Consider the following 27,785-nt stretch of genomic DNA (forward strand, 5'->3'; position numbering starts at 1 on the left):
TGCCTCTTCCTGAGTCGTTGTTGTCCTCAGGATCCCCAGACTGTTTGCTCTTTGGCTCTGGCCTTGCCCTTTCCTCCCCATCAGGGGGCTTCCTGGGAGCATCTCCTGGGACTCTGCTCCCCCTACATCCTCTGTGGATGCACCCACCCTACAAGTAGATTTCTCCTTGGAGGGTGCTCTGGCCTCCTGGGCCGTGCTGCTTCCAGGCCTCTCTCCAAGCTTCACCACATTTCTCTGAAGATCTAGTCACGTGGAATGGAAAGGCTGCGGCCAGCCTTTCAACACGTTTCCCCCATCAGCAATCATTTTCATTTTTCCTGATCACCTCAGAGTGAGCATTTGCTCTTCTCCCTCCCTGGTCGGGTCAGTGCCCCCATGTGGTCATGCCAGGCTCAGGCACCTTTTTGTAACTGTCTATGTGGGGTTGGCAGCAAACATTTATTAAGTGCCAACTGTGTGCCAGGCCTGAGCAAGTGCTGGGGGTACAAAAGCCAATCCCTGCCTACAAGGAGCTCCTGATCTACTGGGGGAGACAGCAGGCAAACAGTTTTAGAAAATAGTGAAGAAGGCTGGGGAAGGCTTCCTGTAGGAGGTGGGATTTAAGCGAGGCTTAAAAGAGGCTAGGGAGGGCAGTAGTAGGGACAGAGGTGCCAGAGCCTCTGTTCCAGGCCTAGGGGAGCCACAGGATGCAGGTCTGACCTGGGGAAGAGGGAGGACACAAGCATCCCTGGATGGGAGAGCAGGTGCTCAGGAGGGAGGTGAGAGAAGCCTGCCACTGGGAGGGTGGCATTTCCTAACTGCTCCAGGAGGTGAGTGGGATCCATTGGAGTTCAGAGAGGAGGAAAGAGGCAGGAGGAGGGGTCTGGAATAGGGGGAGACTGGAGGGCACCCCCCTTGGCACCTGTGGCCATCCAGGTGAGGTGGGGAAAGGGCTCTTCTGGGGATTCTGCAGAGGCGAAGGCCACTGACTCTGGCATCCTCCAGGTACCTACCAAACAGAGGCTTTAAGAATAGAAAGCTGGTGACATCACTGCACAAAAATCCCTGGGGGCTTCCTTTATCTCTAGGCCAGAACCTTGAAATCCTCAGCCTGATACCTAATGCCTCCCTGACTTTCCTGGTCTTACTTCTCATTCTTGGCCTTATTGTGCCATCTGGGGCTGCGGGCTCTCCTAGCTGTGTGGCCCTCCTAGCTGTGTGGCCCTGAGCAGGTCATTTCTCCTCTGCCTATGAAGTGGGAATAACAGGGTTGACAGTCCAGGTTGTGAGGCTGAAAGAATATTTGCCGAGTGCCCAGCCCCGTGCTTGGCACACAGCAGGCACTTCTAAATGCTTCTCCCTACCTTGTCTCTCCCCTTCCCTGTGGCAGCAGCCCTGAGCCCCGGAGAGCGGCTCTTCCTCTTCTCCTGGCCTCCTTCTGGTGCCCCCAGGGCCAGGGCGTTCCTTAGCTTCGTTTGCTTCGGACCTCAGCATTGGCTCTGTTTTTCAATGATGGTCTCTGCTTTCCCAATTATGCGTTGAAGCCATTTTCATGTGTGCTTTTAAATGTGAGGCTCCACCTGGAGAGGGCTTTCATGTGGCTTCTATGCGTGAAACCGTGCCAGACAGATTTCCATATTTGTCAAATCAAAAAACCCCAAACCCATGAAGGAGTTGGTGGAAAACAGCGTGTCTCCCTGTGCAGTTGTGCACCGGCACTCCTTTCTCTGGACATTGAAGGAGTTCTTCCCCGAAGGTTTTGGCATCATCTCGGTCCTCCTAGTGCTGGGGAAGGCTGAGCCTGGGTGGCCATGATGAGCCACCTTGGCTGTCCCTGCAGACATGCTCTTCTTGGTGCTGCTCACTTCCCTGGGCTTCACTTTGTGAAGTGAACTCCAAGTTTTTCTGAAATCTTCCTCCTCCGTATTGGTGAAGTGGAACTGGAGGGGCCCCATCAAGGCTCTGCCTGGATTTCCTGGGGATGGCCCCCCCCAGCTGGCACTTTCTATCCTGAAGTCGTTTTCCCCATCTCTTTGGGCCATTCCCATCTCCCTGGCCCTAGGCTCCGGGGTCAGGCATGCTCTCCTCTTTATCTTTGGGTCTCCCCCACCTTTGCACATTGGAAATAAGCCACGGAGATACACGTGTGTGTGTGTGTCTGCTTCAGAGGCTTTGGGCTGCTCTGTGGCCAGAATCTGCTTTTAACTGGACAGCCAGACTTCCGGGTTAAGATGGCTGCAAAGTAGAAGCAACTTGCTTAATCTCTCCTAACCCACATACACATGATTCCTCAAAAGGACACAAAAACCAAAACCAGATGAATGAAAGGACCCCACAATAGGGCACAGTATTGAAGGTATGGGGGATTTGGGCATTTCCATGCTATAAGGGGGTGAAATAGCTCTTACTAAAACAAAGCTGGTCAATCCCCTCCACACACACCACCTACAGTGCCAAAGCCAGTGCACAAGAGTTAGGGCAAGCTTAGGGCATTAATTAAGTTCTTGGCAGCTACCTGGGATCACCAGGGCCTGCTCTTGAGAGCAGCAAGACTTAACTTAAGACCCCAAGAGGCTAAAGAACGTGGACTTTGAACACAGACCTTGAGAGCAGACTCTGGGCTCGGACCTTGGGTGGGGACCTAGTGCAGAGGGGTGCCTGACTGTGGAAGCAGTGCCCTGAGACTCTTAAAGCAGCTTTGGGCAGAGGAGCAAACAAGGGGACCACCAGGAGGCCTGACCCTGAGAACAGCTAGACTTGAGACCAGGAGCCTAAAGAGCACAGACCGTGGGCATGAGGATAAAACTGAGAGGGGCAGCACTGCGCTGTGACTCAGGCAAAAACTGCTCCACAGCTCCATAGACAGAGAGCCTGTCTGCCTCACCCAGACTTTTGACTGAGAAAGATAAACAGCAAAATAATAATGGCAAGCCAGGCCCAAGAACCTCCAAAGAGAAAGATCAAGAAGAAAGCTTTAACACTCAATAACTTTTACACAGAAAAAAATCCAGGCAACAGAGCAGATAGCAGAGGAAAACAAACAAGAAATCACATCCAAACCTTCCCCAAAAAATGAAAATTGATCACAAGCTCTTCAAGAGTTCAAATCTGAGATCATGAGAAAGATGGAAGAAATTTGGCAAGAAAAGTGGGAAATAGCTCAAAAGAAAATTAACAGTTTAAAAGACAGAAACTCCCAATTGGAGAACGATGCTCCAAAATCAAAAGAATTGATAAGCAAGTTGGAGACCAAAATTAAACAGCTGGAAAACAGGATAGACCAAAAAGGAAAATCAAAAGATTATAGTTTTCTGCTCTAAAGTCTCTAAAGACCAGAATTGGGCAAGTAGATGCCAATGATCTTGCAAGACAGCAAGAACTAATAAAGCAAAGTCAAAAGAATGACAAAATAGAAGGAAACATGAAATATCTCACTGAGAGGATGGCAAATCAAGAAAATAGATCTAGAAGAGACAATTTGAGAATCATTGGTCTTCCTGAAAAATCAGAAATTAATAGAAATTTGGACACCATGTTACAAGAAATTATCCCCTGATGTTCTTCAACAAGAGGGCAAGATAGACATTGAAAGGATCTATAGATCACCTTCTACACTAAACCCTCAAAAGACAACCCCCAGGAATATAATTGCCAAATTCAAGAGCTTCCAAGCTAACTGGATGGCTATCCGGCCTGTCTCCCCTCTGCCCAGAGCTGATGCTTGAAGGCGCCTTGAGGAAGTGGGTGCCTGGACAAGCTCTCCAGAGAGAGCCTGTTCACAGGGATCAGGAACTCAGCCCCATCCTGATGGGTCCACGTGGAAGGCCTGTCATGAGAAGTTCTATTTTCGTGCTCCGTCTGTTTGTCACTGTGCTAGGGGAGACTTCTGGGGTGGAGAAGTGGGCATTGCCATGGGCATGGACAGTCCACATTCAGCTGTAAAAACATAAACAAAAAGGATTCCAGGATGACCTTGCCCTAGTCTTGGTAGGATTAGCACTTGGCACATTGGCACTTTCCAGCCAATGAGTCATCCCCATCCAAGGGATAAGCATGAAAGATCTCCTTGGGCTACACACTTTACAGTGATGTAATTATGTCTAATTCATGTTAATATTTTGGGATATAATATCATTTTAATGCCCGTGATAATATACAGAAGACCTGAGTATGAGTTCTATTTTCTGGAGCTTCTTCCCCTTCTCAGTTGCATGGCTGTCACCTTGTCCTGACTTAGTTTCCTCATCTATAAAACAGGAATCATCATGCCAGCCCAGCCTGCCTACAGAGACTCTTATGGGTACAGGGCTCAGTAAGCCCTTGAGGTGCTGGGTGGTGTCACCATGAGCAGGGTCAAACCAGGAGGCAGGCAGTGGGGACCCCAAGGGCCTGCAGGTGCCTCTGGCTTGGCCATGTTCCCCTCAGGAACTTTGGGCAAGCTCTCTGTCCTCTCCTCTGGGCATCCCTCATTCTGTCAGGGCAGAGGCCAGACTGGAGGCTGGCGGAGGGCCCAGAGGCTCTTCCATTGCCTTTCCCAAACTGTGCAATTCATTCTCACAACTTCCAAGTGTGGTAAGTGGTCATCAGCCTAGAGTGGCAGCTCATTGGTCCATCTAATATTTCCCCCATTGGGATGCAGGCATTTCACCCCGAATTTTCCTTTTACCGGCTGATCCCAGAGCAGAACCTCCCTGGCCCATGAGGCCTGGGCTAAGCTGCCGAGGTGACCAGCCACAGATGATACATGGATACGAGGAGGCCTGGATGGCAGACCAACACTTGTGGACTGCCATACGGGAAGCTGCCTCGTAGAAGTCCACTGAATTCTCTCTTAGCTGTTAATCAGATGGTGCCAGTAGGATCGTTTGCATTTTACATTTGAAGAAATGGAGGTTCTGAGTGCCCAGGGTCTCATTGCTAGGAAGGGACAGGTACAAGGCCTTGAACCAGCTTCTGCAGTCAGGAGGGACCTTCAGGGTTGTCCAGCCTGATCCTTTCATTTAAGAGTCAAGAAATGGAGGCCCAGAATCACAGGGTGGCTTGAATGCCACTTGTCTGATGCAGAATCACTCTTCCCCTGACAGCCTGGTACCTCCAAATGACAGAGGCTGGTCTTATACCTCAACATTCAGGGCTCTTTGTATTATTCCTCTTCCCTTCCAGATGTCTGTTTGCCCCTTTAGAAGGAAAAAAGGTCTTGACTCCAATTAAAAATTTTGGGGTCCTTTGTTCTCTTACCAGTTTGTGCACATTTGACTCAAAACAACATTGTTCTTTGGCCTCCGTTATGCCACCAAAATGGGACATGTTTGTCCTCAGATCAAATTGTGCTTTTCAGCACTTCATCGAGCATTTGAGAACTGGAAATAAACCCCCTAGTCAAACTTATATATTTACTTACACAAAATGTAATTTAGTTGCATAATGAAGTTTAAAATGAAGAAAAGAGAAAGTAGTTTCTTGCTCCTTATTAGAGTAGACCTTGAGAATTTGGGGCGACTATTTAAAGTGCCCCTAGGTTGACCACGCGAAGGAAGATGGGTTTGATGAGTGGTCCTGGGTCCTTGTGTTGGTGATTAAGCTAATGGCCCATCCCCCATGACAGGAGGAACTCCTCCTCCCTCACCATGAAAGTTCAGCTTTGTGATAATACAATTTCAACAACGCACTATTATTCGTTCCAGGTGATCTTTGGCAAATCCAGCTGTTCAGAATTTTCAAAGGAAGCCTACACAGCTGTAGTGTATCACAACAGGTACCAAATTCAGATCTTTCTTCCCAAATACATCCTCCCAACATGATGATTGAGCCTTTATGTGTTTTCGATGTGTTGTGCCCCAATGCCCTACTCGGGGTGTCCTTCCTGGAGGTTCCCAGCCCTTGATTCTTGTTATCCCATGTGGCAGTTTTGAATCCCCAGCTCTCGGGTGACTGAGAATTGCTGGAAGAAGGAACCTCCATCCTTCCTGGGTCATTTCACACAGATAATACCCGGTCGTGCCCAGACCTGGGCGGCTGGGAGCCTGGCTTTGACCTGTGTCTAGTTAACCCTGATCGGCGCAGGCAGTCTTCCACCTCTCCAGCCTTTCTTTTCCGAGTGACAGTGGTGCCCTGGAGAGCCAGGAAGCTCTGGGTTGGAGATCTGAGAAGTCCCAACTCTTCTAGTTCCCACATTTTCTGACAACGCATCTTCCTTCCCAATGTTTGAGCCCCAACTCCCCTTGGTGTGTGTTCAGCTTTTTTCCCAACTTCTCCACGGAACCCAGACCAAAGGCTGTCCCCAAAGCCGAGTCCCTTCCTCTCTCCTATGCCCCAGCCATCTCCCACCATTCCTCCCCCTCAGTCCTCATCAACAGCCGCCCCCCCCAGGCAGGGTACCCCTGACAGTGAGGTTTGAGCATCTCTCTTTCCCTAACGTCCATGGAGCAGTTGACCACTCTTCTCAAGCATGCCTCCAGGCCTGTGTTCTGCAGGCAGCCAGATTTCCTCCTTTTGGCTGCTCCTTTGATCTGCTTTCTGGGGTCAGCATCTCCCTGTCCACTGAAAATGGACTGGACGGAGTCTTCTGTCCTTATGCTCCCTGGGGCTACTCTGAAGTCACTGCAGGGTCCTGGGCTAATTTAAGCCTTCTTCTGCTCTCCCATCCCTCAGGGCATCTGCCTGGTAGCTGTCTCTATCTAATAGATGCATTTTTATGCTGCATTTTGCAGACAGTCAAGAAACATTTATGAAGCCCCTGCTGTGTACCTGTCACCTTGCTAAGGGCTGAGGAGGGGAAGGGAAGGCAGAAGACAGCCCCTGCCTTCATGGAGCCCACAGGCTAGTGGTGGGAGGTCAGGACATGCAAGCAGTAGTGTGCAAGCTGGATACAGAATAAAGTGCAAGTCACCGGCAAAAGGAAGGTGCTGGCATTGAGGAAGATTGAGGTTCCTTTGATCCTCAACTACCCTGGGAGATAGATGCTATTATTGTTCCCGTTTTTCAGAGGCAGAAACTGAGATCTCTGAGGCAAGGTTTGAGCTCAACTCAAGTCATCTGTCCATGGTGACACCCAACTATTGTCCATCTGTCCAGGCGGCACTTTAAACTCAAAGTGTCCTCAGAATATTCCCTCTGGACACCCTCGTTCCTGTTCATGGTCCCTTGGTCTAGCTCTGTGGCCCTCAGTCTTTCCATCTTTCCTCTCCTCCCCTCTCCGTTAGCCAACATCGCCCTCTGTAGCTCTGGTGGCCACCTTCTTTTCCCTCTTTTCTGGCGCAGCCATGAGAGTGGCATCCTAAGTGCTGTCCCGCTGGTGTCCGTCCTCTGGCTTGTTACAGACTTCTCTTTCCAGGCTGCCCTGAATAAAAGGCTTCTAATGACTCCCCTTTCCTTAGTAAATGTAGTCTATTACTAAAAGTAGTAAACTCCTTAGCCTGACACTACCCTTCCAGCCTTCTCTCCTATTTCTTCCCTTAGAGGAATCCCATGTTTCAGCCAATGTGAACCATATCTTGGTTTTGTATTTGTTTAAAATATGCATTGGAGGGGCAGCTGGGTAGCTCAGTGGATAGAGAGCCAGGTCCAGAGTTGGGAGGTCCTGGGTTGAAATCTGGCCTCGGACACTTCCTAGCTATGTGACTCTGGGCAAGTCACTTAACCCTCATTGCCAAGCCCTTTTCTGCCTTGAAACCCCAATACATTATTGATTCTAAGACAGAAGGTAAGGGTTTAAGAAAAAACACATTGGGTTTTCCTGCCTCTACCTATTTGTTTAAGCTGTTTCTTTGGCCTCTGTTGACCATCTCTACCTGTCAAAATGCTGCCTTTCCTTGCAGGTCCATCTCCAAGACCATGAATTCTTTTCTGATCTTCCCTTGCAAGAAATAGCCTTTCCTTTTCCAGACACCTAGGACTGGTCTCAGTTACAGCCCTTGACCCATTCAGCATTGTATCAGAACTACCTGTGTCTTGTCTTAGCTCTGAGGTTGTAAGTGAAAAGACCAGATGGAGGGGGGAGGACCAAAAAGGCCCGGTGGATTTCATGGGTCCTGGAGAGCTGGTACGGTAGCAGCAAGGGCAGAGACCATTTTACAAGAACGAGAAGGACAGGCTTCAGCTACCAACAGCACTTTCAGGAAGCTTTTTTGTGGAAAGAGAATGAGAAAGGTGAAATGGTAAATCCAGAGGGATAAGGAGGGTTAAGGGACAGCTTGGAAAGCATGGGAAGATGCCCACATGGAGGGAGAGATGGAATAAGCACCAGAGGAGATGATGGAGCAGAGTCATGGAGGAGACGGGTGTGAAGATGGGATCCCGAGGACAGCTTTGGGAAGGCCCAGCCAGCCAGCCTTCTCCGAGGCAGCACGTGTGGAGGCTGCCAGACCTCAAGTTGAAGGAGAGCCCCAAATCTTCTGGGCAGTAAGATACTAGGGCTGCTAGGAAATTGAGGGCTAAAAAGGGGAGAAAAGGTCTGGAACCTTGTGGAGAACAATGGAGGGAGGAAATAAGTCTGCCAAATAGAAAGAAGTATGCTCAGGGCAAGGGTTACTTTCTGGTGGTCTACGTGCTTCTGTCTTGCACAAAGTCCATTAGCTAGTGAGGGCTTAAAAAAGGAAATCCTTATTGAAATGAATTGAGACTGCCAAGCTGCCCCAGGAAGGACTTGGCCAGCATTCAGTCCATTTCTTTTTTTTTTTCTTTCCTTTTTTTTTTAAACCCTCACCTTCCGTCTTGGAGTCAATACTGTGTATTGGCTCCAAGGCAGAAGAGTGATAAGGGTAGGCAATGGGGGTCAAGGGACTTGCCCAGGGTTACACAGCTGGGAAGTGTCTGAGGCCAGATTTGAACGTAGGACCTCCCGTCTCTAGGCCTGGCTCTCAATCCACTGAGCTACCCAGCTGCCCCCCAGTCCATTTCTTGCAGGCATACTGAGTTTGAATGCATGAACATTTTCCAAGAATGCTTAGTGGCTTGGGAGCAGGAGTGGCAGAAGAAAATGGTGAGAGAGTTATTCAGAGTAGAGAGTACCAGTTTGGGCATGATGGAAGGTCTAAGAGAGTGAGGATGTTTGGGATGGTGGCTGGTGAGTTGTACTTGCATTGCTCCTCAGTTCAAGCTTTAAGTATGGAAGCACCTGAAGTCAGGGGGCAGAAAAGTCAAGTGAACAGACATTCCTAGGTGGGAGCACAGTGGGTATTGGACCAGAAATTTTGCTTGAGTCCATGGTGTCCTCAGTTTTCATTGTGGGTAACTTGTCCTTGAGGGAAAGAGCAAAATGATCGTGGCATTTGGGTCTATGCTGTCAGGATTTGTTCCAGGCCCTGAAGTCTTAAGTGTCACAGAAGTCAATGATGTTTTTAAAACAATATCTCAAGTTGCTCCTCTTGAACACAGAATCCTGGGACAGTGACTGTGGGAGACTAGTAGATTTCATTTAATTTAAACTGGACGGGAATATCTATTGTTACTCTAGAACCTGTGAAAAGAATAAAGCATAAGGCCAGTGTAGTTGTAGGATTTATTTTCTTTTTACTGTTAACTGCAGAAGGAAGAATTAGTCTACCACAATCAAAGGCAACTCTTCGTATCATGCCTTCAGACACCATTGGACTTTTTATCTTTCAAAAGAAAAATGATGACATAGTGAGTGTAAAATACACTTCACCCGATCAGCTTTAAGGAAAAGCAGTGTTTCCTCTTTCCAAAAAGACCATTGAGGAATCATTTTTAAATAGTAGTATTGGTTATTTTTAACCTTTCAGAAAGCTGAAACAATGGAGAAATAAAATTCGGGAGGAAAATAACTACTTCTAGGAAAGTGTCTTTCCTTTTGTGGCCTTTGAGTGTGTCGAGATCAACATAAAAATAGAAATAGCATTAGAAACTATATGCACAACTAAGAATGTCTTTGCCACCAGAAGCCCTCCTCAAGTCATAGACACTGCGTTTGTACTGTCCCTGACTTTTCATCAAAGCATCTTTGCTTTCTGTTCAGATCTCCAGATTTCCATGAAGAAATTAAAGTGAAACTTCCTGCCACCCTGACTGACCACCACCACCTGCTTTTTACCTTCTATCATGTTAGCTGTCAGCAGAAACAGAACACTCCGCTGGAGACTCCGGTGGGCTACACAGTAAGCCTGTTTTATTCAGTAGTTACTGACCAGGACAAAGTTTCTGTTCATAATTACAAAATGTAAGCCATTACTGAGTGTCAGTGGGATGGTTCTACTAATGACTGTTTTCAGGGAGAAAGGGACTTCTTTTTCAGTATTTCTGATAACTGTATCCTGGACTTCTGTACGAGGAGAAGCCAACTTCGCACCATCCTTTTGGTTTCTCATTACTGAGGCTCTTTGGGGGTCAGAGCTTCTTCGTGCCAGAGGTTATGCTATCCTAAACAGGATCTCTTCTAATACAGTCTGATGTTTAAGATGCCATTTCCTTTTCTTTAAAGTGGATACCAATGCTTCAGAACGGAAGGTTGAAGACTGGTCAGTTTTGCTTGCCTGTCTCTCTGGAAAAGCCACCCCAGGCCTATTCGGTGCTCTCTCCTGAGGTCAGTAGCTTTCATGGTGGCATTCTAGAGCAAATGACACAAAGTAAAAAGCCACAAAAAATATGGAAAACATTCTGTTTGACTGGTTTACTTAGATGGGTCCCGTCCTGAAACAAAATCCTATTTTAGTCCTTGGAGGGCATGAGATTTCCTTTGTAGGAGCTCTCCGCTATTGCGGGGAGAGGAGCCTTTCCATCCCTTCTCAGGGAGTGTCTGTGACCAGAGAATCCCAGACCTCGGCCTCTGCAGGGGCGCTTTTCTGTGTCTAGCTGGGCCGCCTTGGCTGGCACAGCCGTCGATGGGCAGCCCTTCTGTGGGCCACTCAGAAGGCTGTTTCTGCTGAGATGAAGACCTGCAAGAGGCCGCTTTGGCCTGGCCTTTGCCTTCAGCTTTAATGGCAGTAGAGAAAAACTCAAACTAGAGAAAACTACTCATTGGGAAGGCTAGTTCACCTTTAAAAATTGCTTACTCCAGGGTTCATTTCAGTTCACTAGTTCCTTGAAGTATTTGTGTTTTTCTAAGTCAACTAAAACTAGGATGGGTCAAAGAGCTTGAAATTCAATTGTAACAAGCCCCTCTCAATTGGTAATTGATCCCAAATTAAAATAAATTGTCATGAATATATATATATATAACAAAAAAATAATTGTTTACAAAGGGTTAATTTCCAGAAAACACATCCTTTGTAGAAAGTGAATTTATAGCATCCTTTTCATTTATTTTTTCTTTAAAAACACTTTTTAAACTCTCATCTTACATCTTAGAATCAATATTATGTAGTGGTTCTATGGCAGAAGAGCAGTAAGAACTGGACACTGGGAGTTAAGTGACTTGCTCAGGGTCACACAACTAGGAAGTGTCTGAGTCCATATTTGAATCCAGGACCTTCTGTCGTAAGGCCTAGCTGTATTCAGTGAGCCACCTAGCTGCCCCCCACCCTTTTCTTTAGTTCTGAGTTTCTTATCTAAAACATCTTTCATCAAAAGATCATTAAATGGAAGGGGGGAGCCTGGGAGAAGGCTTGTGGTGAAGACCCGGATGGGCGTTGGGCTCCCTTAAGTATCCCTGACGTCAGCGGGCCCTGCATCCCACTGGCTCGCCCTCACCAGGCGGAAGGCACGGGCTTCCATCGATCCTTGACTCTGTGCAGAAGGAGTTGGGACTCCCAGGTTGTTTTCTGTCAGACACCCTCGGCTCCTGAGCCATGGGACCTTTTGGCTCTGGATGTTTGTAGATGGGATTGCAGGGGGCCCTTTTGGAGTCGGAGCTTGGGGTGACTCTGTGAACTCCTTCCAGGTGCCTCTCCCCGGAATGAAGTGGGTCGACAATCACAAGGGCGTCTTTAACGTGGAGGTGGTGGCCGTATCTTCCATTCATACGCAGGTAAGAGGGCGTCGAACCTTCGTCCACAGCTGCTGGCCGGATTTCACAGAAGGATCCTGATAGAAGGAGATAAACATCAAGAAGTTTTCTTTCTGAAAGGCCAAGGACCGTAGCTCCATTTGCTTGGCCAAGGTTTCTCCTTATAAGCTTCTCATGGATGCTGGGCACACGCCCAAAAAAACTAGAAAAGGAACAAATTTAAAATCCCCCCCATCAGAGGAGAAATGAATAACACTGAAAGTAAGAAAACCATTGAACAAGGAACATTGAACAAAACCATTAAGACAAGGAGTTGGTTTTATGAAAAAATAAAATAGATAAACCACTGGTTGACTTGATTTTAAAAAAAAGAAATCCACATGACCAATACCAGATACAAAAAAGGTAAATCGTCATCCATGAAGAAGAACTTAAAGCAATTACTGGAAGTTATTTTGCCCAACTCTATGCCAATAAATCTGACAATCTTAGATGAAAACGTACAAAATATATAGATGAATGCCCGCAAAAATATTAACTTCCTGATTAATAGAAGAGGAGCCAGAATGCCCGAGTTTCTCATTGCCTCCTTCTGTTCTGGATGCGGAGTTTGAGCAGCCCAATCGTAGAGGAGGGGGAGAGGGCGGCGTGGCGCAGCCGCTGCTGGGGTGGGCAGCTCCTGGGGCTCGGACCTTCAGTGCTGGGCCTCCTTTCCGCAGGCCGGAGTGGGGCTTGGTGTACCGGAGGGAGCCGCTTGCTGGCCCGGGGCAGTCACCCTTTTGACTGGTAGCCTTGGAGTCTGCCCTGATGGGCCCTCCGGCTGGCCTAGAAACCCAAAAGTCGTGAAGAAGGCGAGTTTCTAATGACGTTAGAGCCAGCTCCCAGGGCCCGCCTGCAGGGAGGCCTGAGCAGCCGTCCAGCTCCAGCCCCGCTGACCGGCTCCTGGCCTTGCCTCCTAGGACCCGTACCTGGACAAGTTCTTCGCTCTGGTCAATGCTCTGGACGAGCACATGTTCCCGGTGCGGATCGGAGACATGCGCATCGTGGAGAACAACCTGGAGAGCGAGCTCAAGAGCAGCATCTCCGCCCTGAGTTCCTCTCAGCTGGAGCCGGTGGTGCGCTTCCTTCACCTGCTGCTCGACAAACTGATCCTCCTGGTGGTCCGCCCGCCGGTCATCGCCGGCCAGATAGGTGAGGCGGCCTGGGGGGGGGGGGGAAGCTGCTCTCTGAGGCTCCGCAGAGGCCGGACACAGGGGACAAGGCAGGCCCACCTGCCACACAGGGCACCTGTCTGGTGCCCCCAGGGTGGGGCTCTCTGGGGAAGGCCCTCGAGTCCTGGGCACAGGGCAGGCACGGGAGGCCCTTGGAAGGGGCTGGCGAAAGCGGTTGGGTGCGGTGCCAGGCCTGGCCTCAGACACTAGCTGGGGGACCTTGGGCAAGTCACTTCACCCTATTTGCCTCAGTTTCCTCATCTGTAAAGTGAGACAGAGAAGGAAATGTCAAAGCACTGCCGTATCTCTGCCAAGAAAACCCCAGAGTGGGTCACAAAGAGTCAGACATGACAGAAATGGCTTGACAACCACCAGGGGTTGCCAAACAGTGCAGGGTTTAGAGTACCAGACTTGGGCTCAGAGAGGTCTGAGTTCGAATGCCGTCTCGGGCACTTCCTTAGTGGGTGGCCTTGGATGGGTCACTTAACATCTGTCTGCCTCCATTTCCTCCTTTGTAAGAGGTGGCTAACGGTAACACGTGGAAAGCTTTGCAGCGCCCAGAGCACCCCGTAAATGCAGGGGCTCTTGTTCGGGATCCCACCTCGCTGTGGAGGTTCTGCCGTGCCCTGACTGTGGGCTGAAGGGGCATCATTGATGCTCGGGGCCCTGCAGGCTCGGGGTCTCGGCTGTCCTCTTGGGAAGCGGACGCTCCATGTTTGCGCCGGTGAGCTCCCAGAGGGCCCCTGGGGACATGCCCCCTGGGCAAAGCGGATCCGAGGCCAGGAGGCCACCCCAGACTCGCCCCTCAGCCCCAAGCGGCACGGGGGGGGTCCCCTGGGGCGACCCCTGACCCCCGACTTCCCTCCTCGTCTTTGAAGTGAACCTGGGCCAGGCGTCCTTCGAGGCCATGGCCTCCATCGTGAACCGGCTGCACCGAAGCCTGGAGGGGAGTCAGGACCAGCACGGCCGCAACAGCCTTCTGACGTCCTACATCTATTACGTGTTCCGGCTGCCCAACACGTACCCCAGCTCGCCCTCGCCAGGTACGTGGAGGCCGGGCCTCGGGGAAGGGCTCTTTGTCCGGCAGAACCCGGGCTGGACAGGCACGCAGGCTTTTCGGTTCTGGTAAGCCGATTTGAATTTTGCGTTTGCCTCCCACTAAAGAGACTTTGATTCAGACCGAATGCCAGCGTTCTCCTGGACTTCTGAGATCCAGGGTCATCTGGGGGCGGGGGGTGACCTCCTGAGGGTCCGAGACACCCACCCAGAATGGCCTTTTAGGGAGCTCCTGCAGAATCGAGCCCCAGGGTGGGAGCGTGTCCTCTCCTCCCCCTCCCAGTGAAATGAGGCATCGGTGTCGCCCGTGCTGTCAGCAGGTCTGCGTGATCCAGGACCCACCGCTTGTGCCCCTCACGAGGGACCCTGGCCAGCCCCAAGATCCTGGGCTGGATACGGCGCCATTATTGGCAGTCCCAAAGATCAGCCCCTTCCCGGCTCTCAGCTTTAAGCACTGAGCAGGGCCTTGGCAGCCTTTTCATTTTCCTTGAAGTCTCTCAGGGGGGAAAATGGCAAAGTGTCCTTTTTGCTCCAAGTCCTCGAGGACAGTCTCAGTGGTTCTAGAAAGCTGGGGGCCGCCGAGACTGTGATGGGACCTGGGCAGCCCTGGCCATTTGCGGTCATCCCAGGGCCCCGTTGTGTCCACTGCTTTCTGGGGCTCTGCCGGCGCGTGGACGACCTGGGCTTTCCTTGAGACGCAGCATCATGCTGGAATTGGGGGGAGGGCTGACATTTCATCAGCCTTTCTGATTGTTTCTGTGATTTCTGTGATTCCGTGAACCCACAAAGGACCCGGAGGCCTGGGGGGGTCCGTGCACTACGCCACAATGGCTCGCTCGGCCGTGAGGCCCGCCAGCCTCCACCTGAACCGCTCGCGGAGCCTGAGCAACAGCAACCCGGATATCTCCGGGACCCCCACGTCTCCCGATGACGAAGTCCGCTCCATCATCGGCAGCAAGGTAAGGCCGCGGGCAGTGCGGGGCGTCTGGGGGCGTTTTCTGAATTGTGTGAAGGGGGGATGTCCAGTTGTCTCCAGGCATGGGTCCGAGGCACTTTGGAGTGCAGATAGATAGCCGAGAAGAGTAGACGGTGCAATTTCCCTGTTAACGGTGATGCCTTGATGATCTCGACCTGCCTCGACTACCCAGAGCTGCCTGTCAGAGCCTGGTCTGGGCATGAACACTGAAGCAAATCGAAGTGGATCCCAGTGGACTGAGCAGTCCTGGGTTTTTTTTAGCCAAATCTCTCCTTTCTAAGCTAATGACTGTTCCATAGAACATTCCCATCCACACCGACACCTCCAGAGCCTACACAGAGGCACTCTTCTGGGCACCGTCCGTCCTTCGGCCAGAGCCGGGCTGAGGGACTCAGGAGACACTCATTTTGGTTAATAAATGCTTGTTTGATTACATTGCCTCAGCCAGGCCTGTTTTCTCAGCCCTGGTGGGGGGGATTGGCACGGTGGCGTCTCTCTAGGGAACAATGCCAGATTGGGAGGTCGCCTGGCCACTGAGGGCTTCTAAGCACTGCTGGACACGAGAGGTCCTGGGTTCCTCTGTGCCCCCCCCCTCCTAGCTGCTCTTCTGCTTTGGAACCCATCCTAAGGCAGCAGATCAGGGTTAGGACAAGGTGAACTTTCTTACCTGAAAGTAGGACTACAGGAACATAAAGACCCATTTGGATCCCTCCCAGGTCAGGCAGTCTCAGCCCCGTGTAAGAGACCTGTGGGAGACAGGAACACAGATTTTTCCTGGCTCTGCTGTCTGCGCTCGGGCTCTTGGGAGACCCCCACCCATGGCAGCAGGCATTTTTGCACCCCCAGATGGTCTGGCGAAAGAGCCTTAGCCTTAGCGATCCCTTCTTGGGTTCTTTCTGGTTCACGTTCTGGGGAAGAGGCTGAGTCAAGGACTCCATATCATTCCTGAATTTAAAAGTGGAGTTCTCTCACAAAGGGAACCTGGCCCCAGCGACCGGAGGCAGCGGATTCTAAGGAGGATGCTGGCATTGCAGTTAGGCTCGTGACAGACGGCCATTCAGACTCCTCAGCCATTTTTTGCCTAAAATGTGTCCTAGGAAGTATTGAGTCAGTGTTTCAGCATGATTTCTTCCTTAGTTTAAGAGCCATTTTAGGAATGAGAGGGCTTGGAGTGACCGTTCACGGCTGGATTTCTTTAAGTGGTTCTCCCCCAAGTGAAATGACCTACGGGGCCATTGATACTTCAGAAACAATGTTCCAAGTGGAAGATGTCACCCAGAGCTCAGCCACTCTGGGATGCCTTTTGGGTATAGAATACCTTGTGATAGATTATGGTGAGAGCCACTTGGCAAATGTCTGTCTGCTTGTCCGAAGTGAGAATTTAGCCCATAATAACACAGACCTTTTGTAAGACAGCCAGCAAATGTTATTAAGACCCAAAGTGTGTTGCCAAGCCCTGTGCTAGCTGCTGGGGCTGCAAAGACAGGGAGCCAACGCTTTCTGCCTTCAAGGCTTCCAGTGGTATTTTAGGATACATTTCCTAAACATTTTGGTTTTAAAGAATCAAAATCAGAACAAGGAGTGGGGGCAGCCCTCCCTAGTGGTAATAACAAAGGTCCCAGGGAAGATGGCCTTTGGACTGAGCTCGAAAGGCAGTGAAAAACTCTAGGAAGTTCTGGCAAAGAGCCAGGCCAGGCCAGGCCTGCAGTCCAGCTTGTACAAAGACTCGGAGTCTGGAGACAGAATTAAACAGAGGGAACCCCAAGAGGGCTGTGTGCTACCATATGAATGGAGCCTATTGAATGCAGTCAGGGCCAGGCTGGGAAGATCTCCAGAATGCCATATGTATGGGCTCTTGGGGGAGTGGGGAGTCCCCCAACATTACAGACTGGTGCTCTGGGCATCTCCCTTTGGAGGCAGGCAGACAGGCAGAATTAGGGAATAGCCACAGTTCAACAGGGTTTATGGCACTTGGAGGGCAGGCACACAACAGATAGACTAATGGGATGCCTGCTTTTAAGAATGAAAAAACAACCCTTTTTTTGTTGTTTTCTGTCACTCAGAATGTCGTTACCTGTGATTTACGTATTTTAACTGAAATTCTTTGATAAAGAGCAAAAGTCTTTTCTTAATCCATCCAGTATGAGCAGAAGATTTTGAAGTCCATCACTAATGAGCTTTATCAGAACCATAGGAAATTCGAACCTAAGTAACAGTCATTGGTGTCATCTTTGGGGCATCCATCAATCCACAAGCATTTATTAATTGCCTCCTGTGTGCCAGGCTCTGCGCTGGGCATTAGGAATACCCTGGCATGAAGGAAGCGGGCCTTTGCTGCCTGCACTTTATAGAAGGAGATGATGTACTGTACGGCCGTGACTCTCCATATACCGGCTCATGTCACTCCTTCTGATTCGTCTTCTTGGCCAGGGTAGAGGCTGGGGAGAGGCCGAGAAGAATAGGAGCCGGCGTGGGCTTCTTCCTCATGGTCTTGCCTACCTCTGAAGCTGCTTCTGCTCCCACCTGGCTCCAGGCAGCCTGATGACCTGTAGAGGTGGTCAGGTGAGGAGGAGGCAGGAGTGGAGAAGAGGAGGCCAGGCCAGACTAAGAGGAACACCCAGCAATGGGATAAAATGAAAGGCCTTCGGAAAAGAAAGAACCAACCTTTGTAACAGCCAGAAGAGAACAGAAGGAGACACAGACAAGCAGGACAACTTTGAAAGGAGCATCTACAGTGATGCTTCTCTGGAGATGGCTGCCATCTTTGTTAAGTTCAGAATTTTCAGAATGCTTCCACCCAGCCAGAACTAGAATATCTTGTTGGCCCTTTTATGCCCCCAGGTCCAGCCAGCTCCGTGTCCCCATTCCTCCCCTCGTACACTTTGAGCTCTCATTTTAGATTGCTTCGATGGTGCCCGTTTCAGAAATCAAGCTTCAGGCTCTGGGGTCCCAGGTTGATTTTTTTGTAAACAGAAATCAAGAACGTTCCATTATTTCAGGATGCTATTGAATAATTTTGTGTAGTGTCTTACGTAGTAGGATGTTGTAGGATAACTGAATGAACTAAACTACTTGACAAGTGCCTAAAAATGTTGATTCCTTTAACAGTACTAATGAAAGACATGTTTGCATTGAACACATTAATTCTTGAAAGAGTGGGTTTCTTTAAGGATACTATACAGCATGCAACATGTAATCTTTCTTTCCTTTCCCAACCACTTTCTATTATATGCTTAGGGTTTAGACCGCTCCAATTCCTGGGTTAACACTGGTGGTCCAAAGGCTGCCCCATGGGGATGCAACCCCAGTCCAAGTGCAGAACCAACACAGGTGGTGTCGACATCATCCGAGGTTTCTTTATTGGCTGCTGATATTTCCCTTTAGAACGTGACTTTCTAGTCTATTCTCTATGGTTTCAGTGGCTTGCTTTTCTCAATTTTGGAAAGTTCATGATTTTTTTTAATTAGCACATTCCCCCACCACGATGCCTGCATGAATACCACCAATTGTCCCAGTGATGTCCCCCCCCCCTCCTGCCTCCATCTTAGTGGATGCTGCTTATGGACGTTGGGTCTTGGATTCCATTCGTTTCTCCCTTAGGTTCAGCCCCTGTCTGGTGGGCTTGTTCTCACTCCTCTCTGCAAAGCCATAGTTTTCCATTTTGATTTACAGTCTCTTCTCATCTTACCACTTTCATAAAGCATTTCCTATCTTGTCATATTTACACTGTCACAGAAGAATAAAAGTGGGAACAGACAAAAGCTGAATTTAAACTGAAAAATGAGCCCCGAAAGACTAAGAACCAAAAGCAGATACATTTTAATTTGTACCATGTTGCAAAGGATGAAATTGGTAGCAACTAAGCTGAAATAGTTGAAATCACTTATTCAATTCCAGTTGCCTGCTGCTTTTAGATATTGCATGACACAGAACATACATCTCAACTGTCTCTGATCTTGGAAGGAAAGTTTGTCTTCATCCCCCAGAGGCTAGCTCATGATTATCATTACAAACGGCATCCCCAGTGGAACATTCTATTCCCAATGTAAGGATTTGTAGAATATTGGCCGTGCCAAAAATACAAACCAAATCCCCCCATATGTTTGTTTTTGCTTGGACAAAGTTGTTTGATTATTTGTTCTGGGACCATTGAGAAGTATGTTGCTTTAAAAAAAAAGATGTTTTTTTTCCCCTCACTGGATATGTGCATGTTTACAGACTACAACTATGAAAGTTTCATTCTTTGCAGCAACAGCTATATATAGCTCCATAAAAATACCCACATTTTCTTAAACCTTTTTTTTAATCCATTGAAGGCATCTGAATTTTTTTTTTATACATTGTTATCAATCTGTTTGAAGCAGCTCAAGATGGTGGATAGCAGACTGGGAAGAAAAAAATGCTGGTTTTTGACAACAAATTAAACCATATTCCTGACAAATATTAAAAGTTGTACATTATCCTTGAGCTGCAGTCACCCCCAACAAACTTTAATGTTTTGTCATCATTCATTCATCTTCACTCCATAGGCTATGGATCGAAGTTGTAATCGTATGTCTTCGCACACAGAGACGTCAAGTTTCTTACAAACATTAACGGGACGTTTACCAACTAAAAAGGTAGATTCAAGTGGAGACAATTGATCTTTGGGGGAAAAAAAATCCATCTGATCTGTCACTGTTCTTTCTCTAGCAGATGTGAAATGTTCCTAGCAGGGCCATAGGCACCAAAACACCAGTTTGAGAACCCGTGCCCCTGGGTCGGGGGCTACTCTGGTCTATCAATGGAACCCTGATTCTATTATAGAATAGCTAAACCGTGGGGGTTGCCTGGTGGCTCGGAGTCTGGTGAATTAAAGCGTAATTGTTTAATTTCACTGCCAAAACTGTATCCACCCTTAATACTGCTTCTGTTTTGTGTTTAAATCTCCAGGGAAAGGAAGATGAGTTAGAAAAATTATCACCCTTAGTAAGATATGTTAATTTGCTTCCCTTGTGCTCAGTTTTGTTAGTCCTTTCTCATATTAAGTAATATGCACTAATTTGCAAATTGCTTTGTATGCAAATCCATTATGCTATAAGAATGAGGAAGGAATTTTATAAAAATGAACTTCTGTTCCTGATAACATGAAAAATAAAGGCCAGATTGTCAAAGGCGTTCCTTAAACAGTGCCTGCAAAGTTTGTGGAAGATGTTCCATGATACCGTTTGAAGCCACAGGCAACTGCTTGGATCTCTTTGTTGCTAGTTCTGGTTTCTGTTTGCAGGCACAGTCTAAAGGCTCTTTCTCATCTGGCTTTAAAGTTCCGTTTGGTTCCAAATACCATGTCATGTTGCCAGCCGCCAGCACCCCATTGTCTTACATGGTGACCCAGTCGTTTCGTTAATGGACGTCATCACTGCATCGCCCAGATTGGTCATGCGCCTCCTTTCGCTTCTTTTGGTTGTTTTCCTCGCTTCTTTGGTCCTCGTGTTGGCACTGCCAGCTGAGCTCTGTCTGATGAGGCGCGCGCCCCGCACTAACTTTGCTTTCCTCCTGGGTAGCTTTTCCACGAGGAGCTGGCTTTGCAGTGGGTCGTCTGTAGCGGCAGCGTCCGAGAAGCAGCTCTGCAGCAGGCCTGGTTCTTCTTTGAACTGATGGTGAGCGGGCAACATGGGCACTCCTCATGGCTCTTCCCAGGGAAAGACTGTCCACTCTTCTTGACCCCAGGCCTCAGGCTTTGCCGCTGACCTTTGGGCTTCCCATTCCTCTAGGCCAGAGGCCTGGACAGTTGCCTTGCTCCCGCACTCAGCCCTCGGGAGAGTGGACGTGGTGACTCCGTTGTGGGTCAGGGCTTTCCTGTATTGAGCACTCAGTAGGTGGGAGAGGCATCCATTTTTCCCTTCATTGATGGGCTGAGTGCATGACAGTAATAGTATGGCACTCTCTGTGTCTTATAAACAGTATGACTGTGTTTGCTTGGAGGCTGTCAGGACAACTGGAGAACGAGAGCCCTGGTGTATCTGATTAACAAATTGACTAGGAAATTGCCCTTCATCTAGGATTTAAGCTGTTTGAGATCAAAACTGATTTTTTTCAAATGTTTTTTCTTTGAGAGAGATAAAATGACCACTTAAAAAAATGACTTTACACTTAAGAGCCGTTAAACAAGCCACTTATTAGGTACATTTATCAGCGTGGGGGAAGAACCATGTTTCAGTGGACAACCATTGACATAGGAGAAGCTGGCAAATACATATAAGTAAAATGGCCATGTAGCCCAGTGGACAGTGTCAGGCTGGAGTCAGGAGGACCTGGGTTCAAATCCAGCCTCAGACACTTTCTAGATAGGTAACCCTGGTTGGACCAGTCACTTAATCCTGTTTGCCTAACCCCTGCCCTTCCCTTCTGTCTTAGAGGGCCAGTCCCAGCCCTTGGGGTAAAGATTTTCTGCCTTATTCTGCCCAAGGCTGCCTTTCTGGGCTCTTGGCTCCTGGTCTGTCCATTGGGGATGATAATGCATTTAATTATCGGGTGTGAGCTTATATGATTCTCAGGGCTTATTTTTGTAAGCTGTAGAGGCAGGTTAGGCCAAATCCCAGCCAGCTTGGTGTTTTGTAGGCCTGTTTGCTGATCCTTAAGAGTCTGAGAAAGGCGTTGGGCCAGCCCAGTTGGTCCCATTCTCTGGGGAGGGCCCAGGAGGTGGGACACGTCGGCCTCCCCTTCCAGAATCAGACGGCCTGGGTGAGTGCTTGTGACTGACGGTCGCCCTCTCCTCAGGTGAAAAGCATGGCGCACCATTTGTACTTCACCGAGAAACTGGACGCTCCCAGGAAGAGCCGCTTTCCCGAACGCTTCATGGACGACATTGCGGCCCTCGTCAGCACCATCGCCAGCGACATCGTTTCCCGCTTTCAGAAGGTGAGGCCGCCGGGCTGCTGCCACAGGCCAGCCCGCAGGTGAGTTTCTCTTGAATCTCATTTCCGTCTCTGTCCTCCAGGACGCAGAAATGGTGGAAAGACTCAACATGAGCCTCGCCTTCTTCCTCAACGATCTGCTGTCCGTCATGGACCGTGGATTCGTGTTCAGCCTCATCAAGGCCTGCTACAAACAGGTGAGGCGGGACGGGGCCTGGGCAGGGAGGACGTCGCGGCCCTCGGACCCCAGCCCGGCCCCTGGGGCCCTGCCCCCACTCAGCCCACCTTCTCTTGGGCTCTCCAGGTGTCCTCAAAGCTGTACACGCTGGCCAACCCAAGCCTCCTGGTGTCCTTGAGGCTAGACTTCCTGAGGGTCATCTGCAGCCATGAGCATTACGTCACCCTGAACCTGCCCTGCAGCTTGCTCACGCCGCCAGCCTCGCCGTCCCCTTCTGTGTCTTCTGCAACATCTCAGGCAAGCAAGTGCCCAGGCCGGTGGTAGGGTTAGCACACCCCCCCCCCATCCCCCATCAGACAGACGTGGGCACACACACGGCTGGTCAAGGAGAAGGGGGGGGTCTTGTGAGGGAGGCATCACTCAGCGCAGCATGGCAGGGGCCAAGGGAGGAGGAAAAGACGGCGAAGGAAGGTAGAGCCAGGCGGGAGAAGGGCCAGGGTCACCTGGGCGCATCGTACCGATCCTGGAGGGTCACCGGGGCGCATCGTACCGATCCTGGCAGTCGCAGGGCTCTGTCGGATCTTAGCAGCTTCCTTTAGGAAGGTGACTTTAGGAGCCTCTGAGGTCATGAGGAACAGAACCCGACTGATTCCGAAAGAGAGGACGAGGGAAAACAGGAGAGGGAGGTGGACAGAAAATGCAGCTTTGTTGTTGTTGCCAAGCAGGAACTACTGGGTCAGGCCCAGCCACTAATAAATGTCTGTGGAATTCCTTGGTTTGCTTCCTAAAGACTTGCAAAATTCCAGGAAGTAAGTGGAATTGCAGATGGTAGACTCCTGGAACCCTGGTTGGGTGTTTTGTTTAGGACTCCTCCTCCGGGATTCCAGAACCACTTTACAGTGAGGTTTCTTGAGCTTTCCTGTTGGAACAAGAGCCTGGATCTGCCTGACTGAGCCTCACATCTCTGTTGGAGCCTTCCCTCTCCCCAGCTTCTCTCAGTCACCCCAACATTTCCCACAGAATCAGCCATCATCTCTGGGCATTGAGCCCTCATAGGTGTTCTGAGCTCCCTGCTTCAGCTCTCCAGCTGGACAGCACTCCCCAGGCACCCCAGACTCAACATGCCCCCCCAAACGTGGCCCTCTTATTTGTAGGGGGACCCCATGTTCCATTCAGCCCTCCAAGGGTGCACTCCATGTCATGCTCATCTCTTCCCTCTCTGTTTGAGCCCCACACCACCCCCAGGGCCTCCTCCCTCAACTCGCTTTTAAAGCACAAAGTTGACCATATCACACCTCACTCAGGAAGGTCCAGCAGCTTCTGTGGCCTCAGGGTTAGAAGACAAAGTCCTCATGAGGCCATTCAGGCCCTTCCCAGACATCCACCCTGGAAAGCCCTCCCTGGCCCTGTATAGGCCCTTCGCTAGTGCTTAGTGAGCTCTCTGTCTCTGTCTATCTGTCTCTGTTCTCTGTCTTTCTCTGTTTCTATCCCTTCATCTGCACGTGTCTCTCTATCTCACTCTCCCATTTCTTGTCTCTCTCCCTCTCCGGTTTTCTGGCCTGTTCTGTGTCTCCCTACTTAAATGAAAGTTCCTTGAGGACTTTTAACATTGTCATCCTGTCCTCTTTGAGTTCCCAGCACCCAGCAGGCACTTTACACGGTTTTTTTCCTCTGTGGGGGAGGGGACAGAAGAGAGAAAATAAACATGTGAATTCTTTTTGAAAGGAGAACAGAGTATTGGCTCCACACCGCATTGTCAATAATGCTTGATCAAGGACTGCTTCTTAGAGGTGTGTCGATGGTTTAGTAAAGCAGCTTATTCTTGGCTGATCCATTTTGCTAGTGGATATGTGTCCACTTTGTAGCTAAGCAGGTTAAGTGACTTGCCCAGGGTCACTTAGCTAGGAAATGTCTGAGACCAGATTTGAACCCAGGACCTCCTATCTCTAAGCCTGACCCTCAAACTACTGGGCCACCTTGCTATCCCACCATAATCTTATTTTAATTATCTCTGCTATTTAGATTTCATGTATATAGTCATGAATTGTTATATTTTTTTTAATTCCTTAAAGAAGCAAGCCATCATTCACATATGTAACTGGGCAGTTTTAAAAAGAAAAAACTTAGAGAATTATCCTGAATTCCCTTGTCCTCACTTAAATAAAAGTCAACATTATTATTTTACTCTTGCATGTAGCATTTTCCTTTTAATCGACTAAAGTTAGACTTTCACATATATTTCCTTGCATACCATCGTTTCAAGGGTTCACCAGACCATAAACTAAATTTTGATTAGGAATACAGAAATGTTTACTTATTGAAAATGGTAAATTCATTATAATAATTTTCTATAAATGATACGAACACCCAGTCATTGAGTTGTTCACAAGTTTCACCATCAGGAGTCTTCTAGTGACAGACAAGAATTTGATTATTAGGGATGAAAAGATTTCGCAAATGAGGCCAGCTAAAACTCTTTCCGTTTATTTGTCACCATGTGCCAAATGAACGAAATCGTCCTATTTCTTGACCTCTACCTGCCATACTCTGGAGGAATCAGGAAGTCAACAGATTTTGTGGTTGGTTGAGGCTTCCTTTAAAAAGTTCATGATTTTTATGGAAAAGATCACTGTGTTCACAAGGGTTTCTTTTGTACTCCATGAGGAAAATCAATAAGCAAATCTAGGATAAATAGGGCTTTGGTGATATTTGGGGGTATTATTGCTATCAAAAAGGTTTTTAAAAGAAGGGAAAATGTTCTCAACAGGAATAAAAGAAACTTGACGATAAGTGTAGCAGTTAACCTAAGACCCTCGTGTAGAACCTTTACCTTTATTCCCTTTAGAATTAAAAAAAGAAAAAGATTAACGAAGCAAGAGTTCTTTCCCCTAAAAGTGAGGCTCCCTCTTTTTCTGACTTGGCCCCTCTTACCCTGCCACCTATTTGGGTTTTTCCACAGAGCTCTGGATTTTCCACAAACGTCCAAGACCAGAAGACAGCAAACATGTTCGAGTTGTCTTTGCCCTTCCGCCAGCAGCATTACTTGGCGGGACTTGTATTGACTGAGCTGGCCATTATTTTAGACCCTGATGCAGATGGGTAAGTCAGCCTTTGCCTGGCAGAAAAAGTTCAGCACAGAAGTGCTTTTGCAGCATGGGTCAAAGAAATGTCTTTCTGATCTCCTTATAATCTGGACCTCAGTTCAAACCCTGTTTCTGCCATTGGGTATCTAGCTTGGGGCTATCCACTGGAAATATATATATAGAAGCAGAAGGGAGAACAGTCCCTGCCCTCAGGGAGCTCACACTAACTAGAGAAGATGACCCATAAAAGGAGCCTAAAGAGGAAGGAGGGTAAGGGAAACTATCCACAAAATGGGGTATGGTAGGGAATTTCCATAGAATCAAGAGTAGAGACAGGAGAGAAATGAAGACCAGCAGGCCTGGGCACTTCCCCTCAAATGGAAATTCTGAGAGGAGCCAGGCAGTCAGAGGAAGGAGCCATAGAGACAGGGAAGGTTCATGGTGAGAAGCTAGGGAAAGAGTGAGAAAACTGATTTGGCCCTGGGAGGAAAATGCAGAGCCAGGAGAGAGTTCACTCACTCAAATTTTACCTAAAACTCTGCACCTATTAATCCTAGATTGCTAGTGGTAAAAACTGACCCTTCCACTCCTTAGTCCACTCAGAATTTTTCTCATGCCAAAAAGAAGAAACATCTACTCCGTGGTTACGCAAGTGTCCTCCCTGTTTATGTTAACTCATCTAGCAGAAAGTCAGACTCGGGCACTTGGTGGTAGGTGAGAAAATCAGTCTGTATAATCAGAAGGTTTGACTATAACAAAGACCCTTCATGCTGGGATTCAAGGTGAACCCAGACAGCTCCACACTGGAGCCACCAAGGGTTCTTCTTTCTTGTTCTTCGTTACATGAAGGTACACCTTATCTGTGAAGATGCAGAACATTAGGCAAAAAGGGATTGCCCTCAGCTGAACTCTCCCAATATTCCACTCCAAACATCTTCAAAATAGTGCTTCAGATTGAATGCCGGAGTGTAGAGCCTCAAAAGATCAGAGTGAGACATTCTTCTACCCAAGACAACATAGAAGGTTGAATGACACCCAGGGAAGAGACTGATCCTGATGATTGAAACACCAGTGGTGGGACTAGATGGTGGAGATAGAAGAAGCAGCATCTTTGGAAACTCTCACTCCAGAGGCAATAAAGATTGCTGGCAACTGGTCGGAAAAAAGTTACAGGAGACCTCTGCTAGCACTGGACACAGGACCGGATACTATTGTTATCTCCATTGCAAATACCCACACCTGAGTCATAGTTCAAGGACAGAGAGGAACATCTTCAGTCAAGAGGGATTAGAAGCCCTGAGGGACAGTATCACTTCCCAAAGAATCAGGAAACCTGAGGAATACTATCACTTCTTCTTCTAAGGGAGGAAGGGCCCTGAGGATCAGTACTGATTGGAATTCTAAGGTATCAGGGTCCCTTCCTGGGTAAGCACTAGAGTACAGACCAAGAGTGCAATGACCAAATTTCTCCATATCACACTACGTTGGAAGCACCAGCAAGTTCCAGACTCCAAGAAGTAGCTTTGAAAATAGTACAAAAAGTCTAAAACTCAAGCCAGTGTCCTTCTATCCCCTCATGCTAGGAAGAACCCAACACTAATAAAAAGTTCCAAATCCAGAAATAGGGTGGGAAAATGAGCAAAACCAAACAAACAAAAAAGAACCTGACCATAAAAAAACTACTCCTGTGACAAGGAAGATTAAAACACAAATTCAGAAGTAGATAATGCAGTCAAAACAACTATAAGCAAAGTGTCAAAGAAAGAAAAATGACACAAGCCCAACAAGAATTTGAAGAGTTAAAAAAATGATTTTCAAAATAAAATAAGAGCAATAGAGGAAAAATTAGGTAAAGAAGTTAAACCAAAGAAATTATGAGAATGTGAAAATTATTTGTGGCTTCTTTCTAGGTCAGACCCCCACATTTATTCATGACTTTTCTCACTGGGGCAGACTCTAACATCTTTGACCCTTTCAAATACTAAATATTTATGCACCAAATGGCCTAGCATCCAGATTCTTTTTTTTAAAAACCTTTATCTTCCTTCTTGGAATCAATACTGTGTATCCATTCCTGGTATAAATCCCACCTGATCATAATGAATAACCCTCGTGATCACTTGCTGGAGTTTTTTTGCTAGTTAAGATTTTTTGCATCTATGTTCATTAGGGAAATTGGTCTGTAGTTTTCTTTCTCTGTTTTTGATCTACCTGGCTTTGGAATCAGTACCATATTTGTATCATAAAAGGAGTTTGTTAGGACTCCTTCTTTGCTTATTATATCAAATAATTTGTATAGTATTGGGATTAGTTGCTCTTTGAATGTTTGATAGAATTCACTTGTGAATCCATCTGGTCCTGGCGATTTTTTCTTAGGGAGTTCTTTGATGGCTTGTTCAATTTCTTTTTCTGATATGGGATTATTTAGGTATTCTATTTCTTCTGCCGTTAATCTAGGCAATTTATATTTTTGCAAATATTCATCCATATCACCTAGATTGCTA

General features: G+C 48.2%; 1 protein-coding gene across 1 annotated transcript in view; it reads left to right on the forward strand.

The window, feature by feature from the left end:
• Positions 1-27,785, forward strand: part of DOCK7 (dedicator of cytokinesis 7) — a 151,081-nt gene that overhangs the window by 67,124 nt on the left and 56,172 nt on the right. The window contains exons 19-32 of the mRNA XM_044674772.1: positions 5,664-5,734; positions 9,956-10,094; positions 10,418-10,519; positions 11,816-11,902; positions 12,841-13,072; positions 13,971-14,135; positions 14,938-15,107; positions 18,362-18,454; positions 19,654-19,743; positions 20,668-20,763; positions 21,884-22,024; positions 22,104-22,217; positions 22,325-22,495; positions 25,158-25,297. Of these exons, the coding sequence (XP_044530707.1) occupies positions 5,664-5,734; positions 9,956-10,094; positions 10,418-10,519; positions 11,816-11,902; positions 12,841-13,072; positions 13,971-14,135; positions 14,938-15,107; positions 18,362-18,454; positions 19,654-19,743; positions 20,668-20,763; positions 21,884-22,024; positions 22,104-22,217; positions 22,325-22,495; positions 25,158-25,297 (1,811 nt within the window). The remainder of the gene's footprint in view (positions 1-5,663; positions 5,735-9,955; positions 10,095-10,417; positions 10,520-11,815; positions 11,903-12,840; positions 13,073-13,970; positions 14,136-14,937; positions 15,108-18,361; positions 18,455-19,653; positions 19,744-20,667; positions 20,764-21,883; positions 22,025-22,103; positions 22,218-22,324; positions 22,496-25,157; positions 25,298-27,785) is intronic.

Source organism: Gracilinanus agilis, chromosome 4, assembly GCF_016433145.1.
Source record: "Gracilinanus agilis isolate LMUSP501 chromosome 4, AgileGrace, whole genome shotgun sequence".
Classification (NCBI taxonomy): domain Eukaryota; kingdom Metazoa; phylum Chordata; class Mammalia; order Didelphimorphia; family Didelphidae; genus Gracilinanus; species Gracilinanus agilis.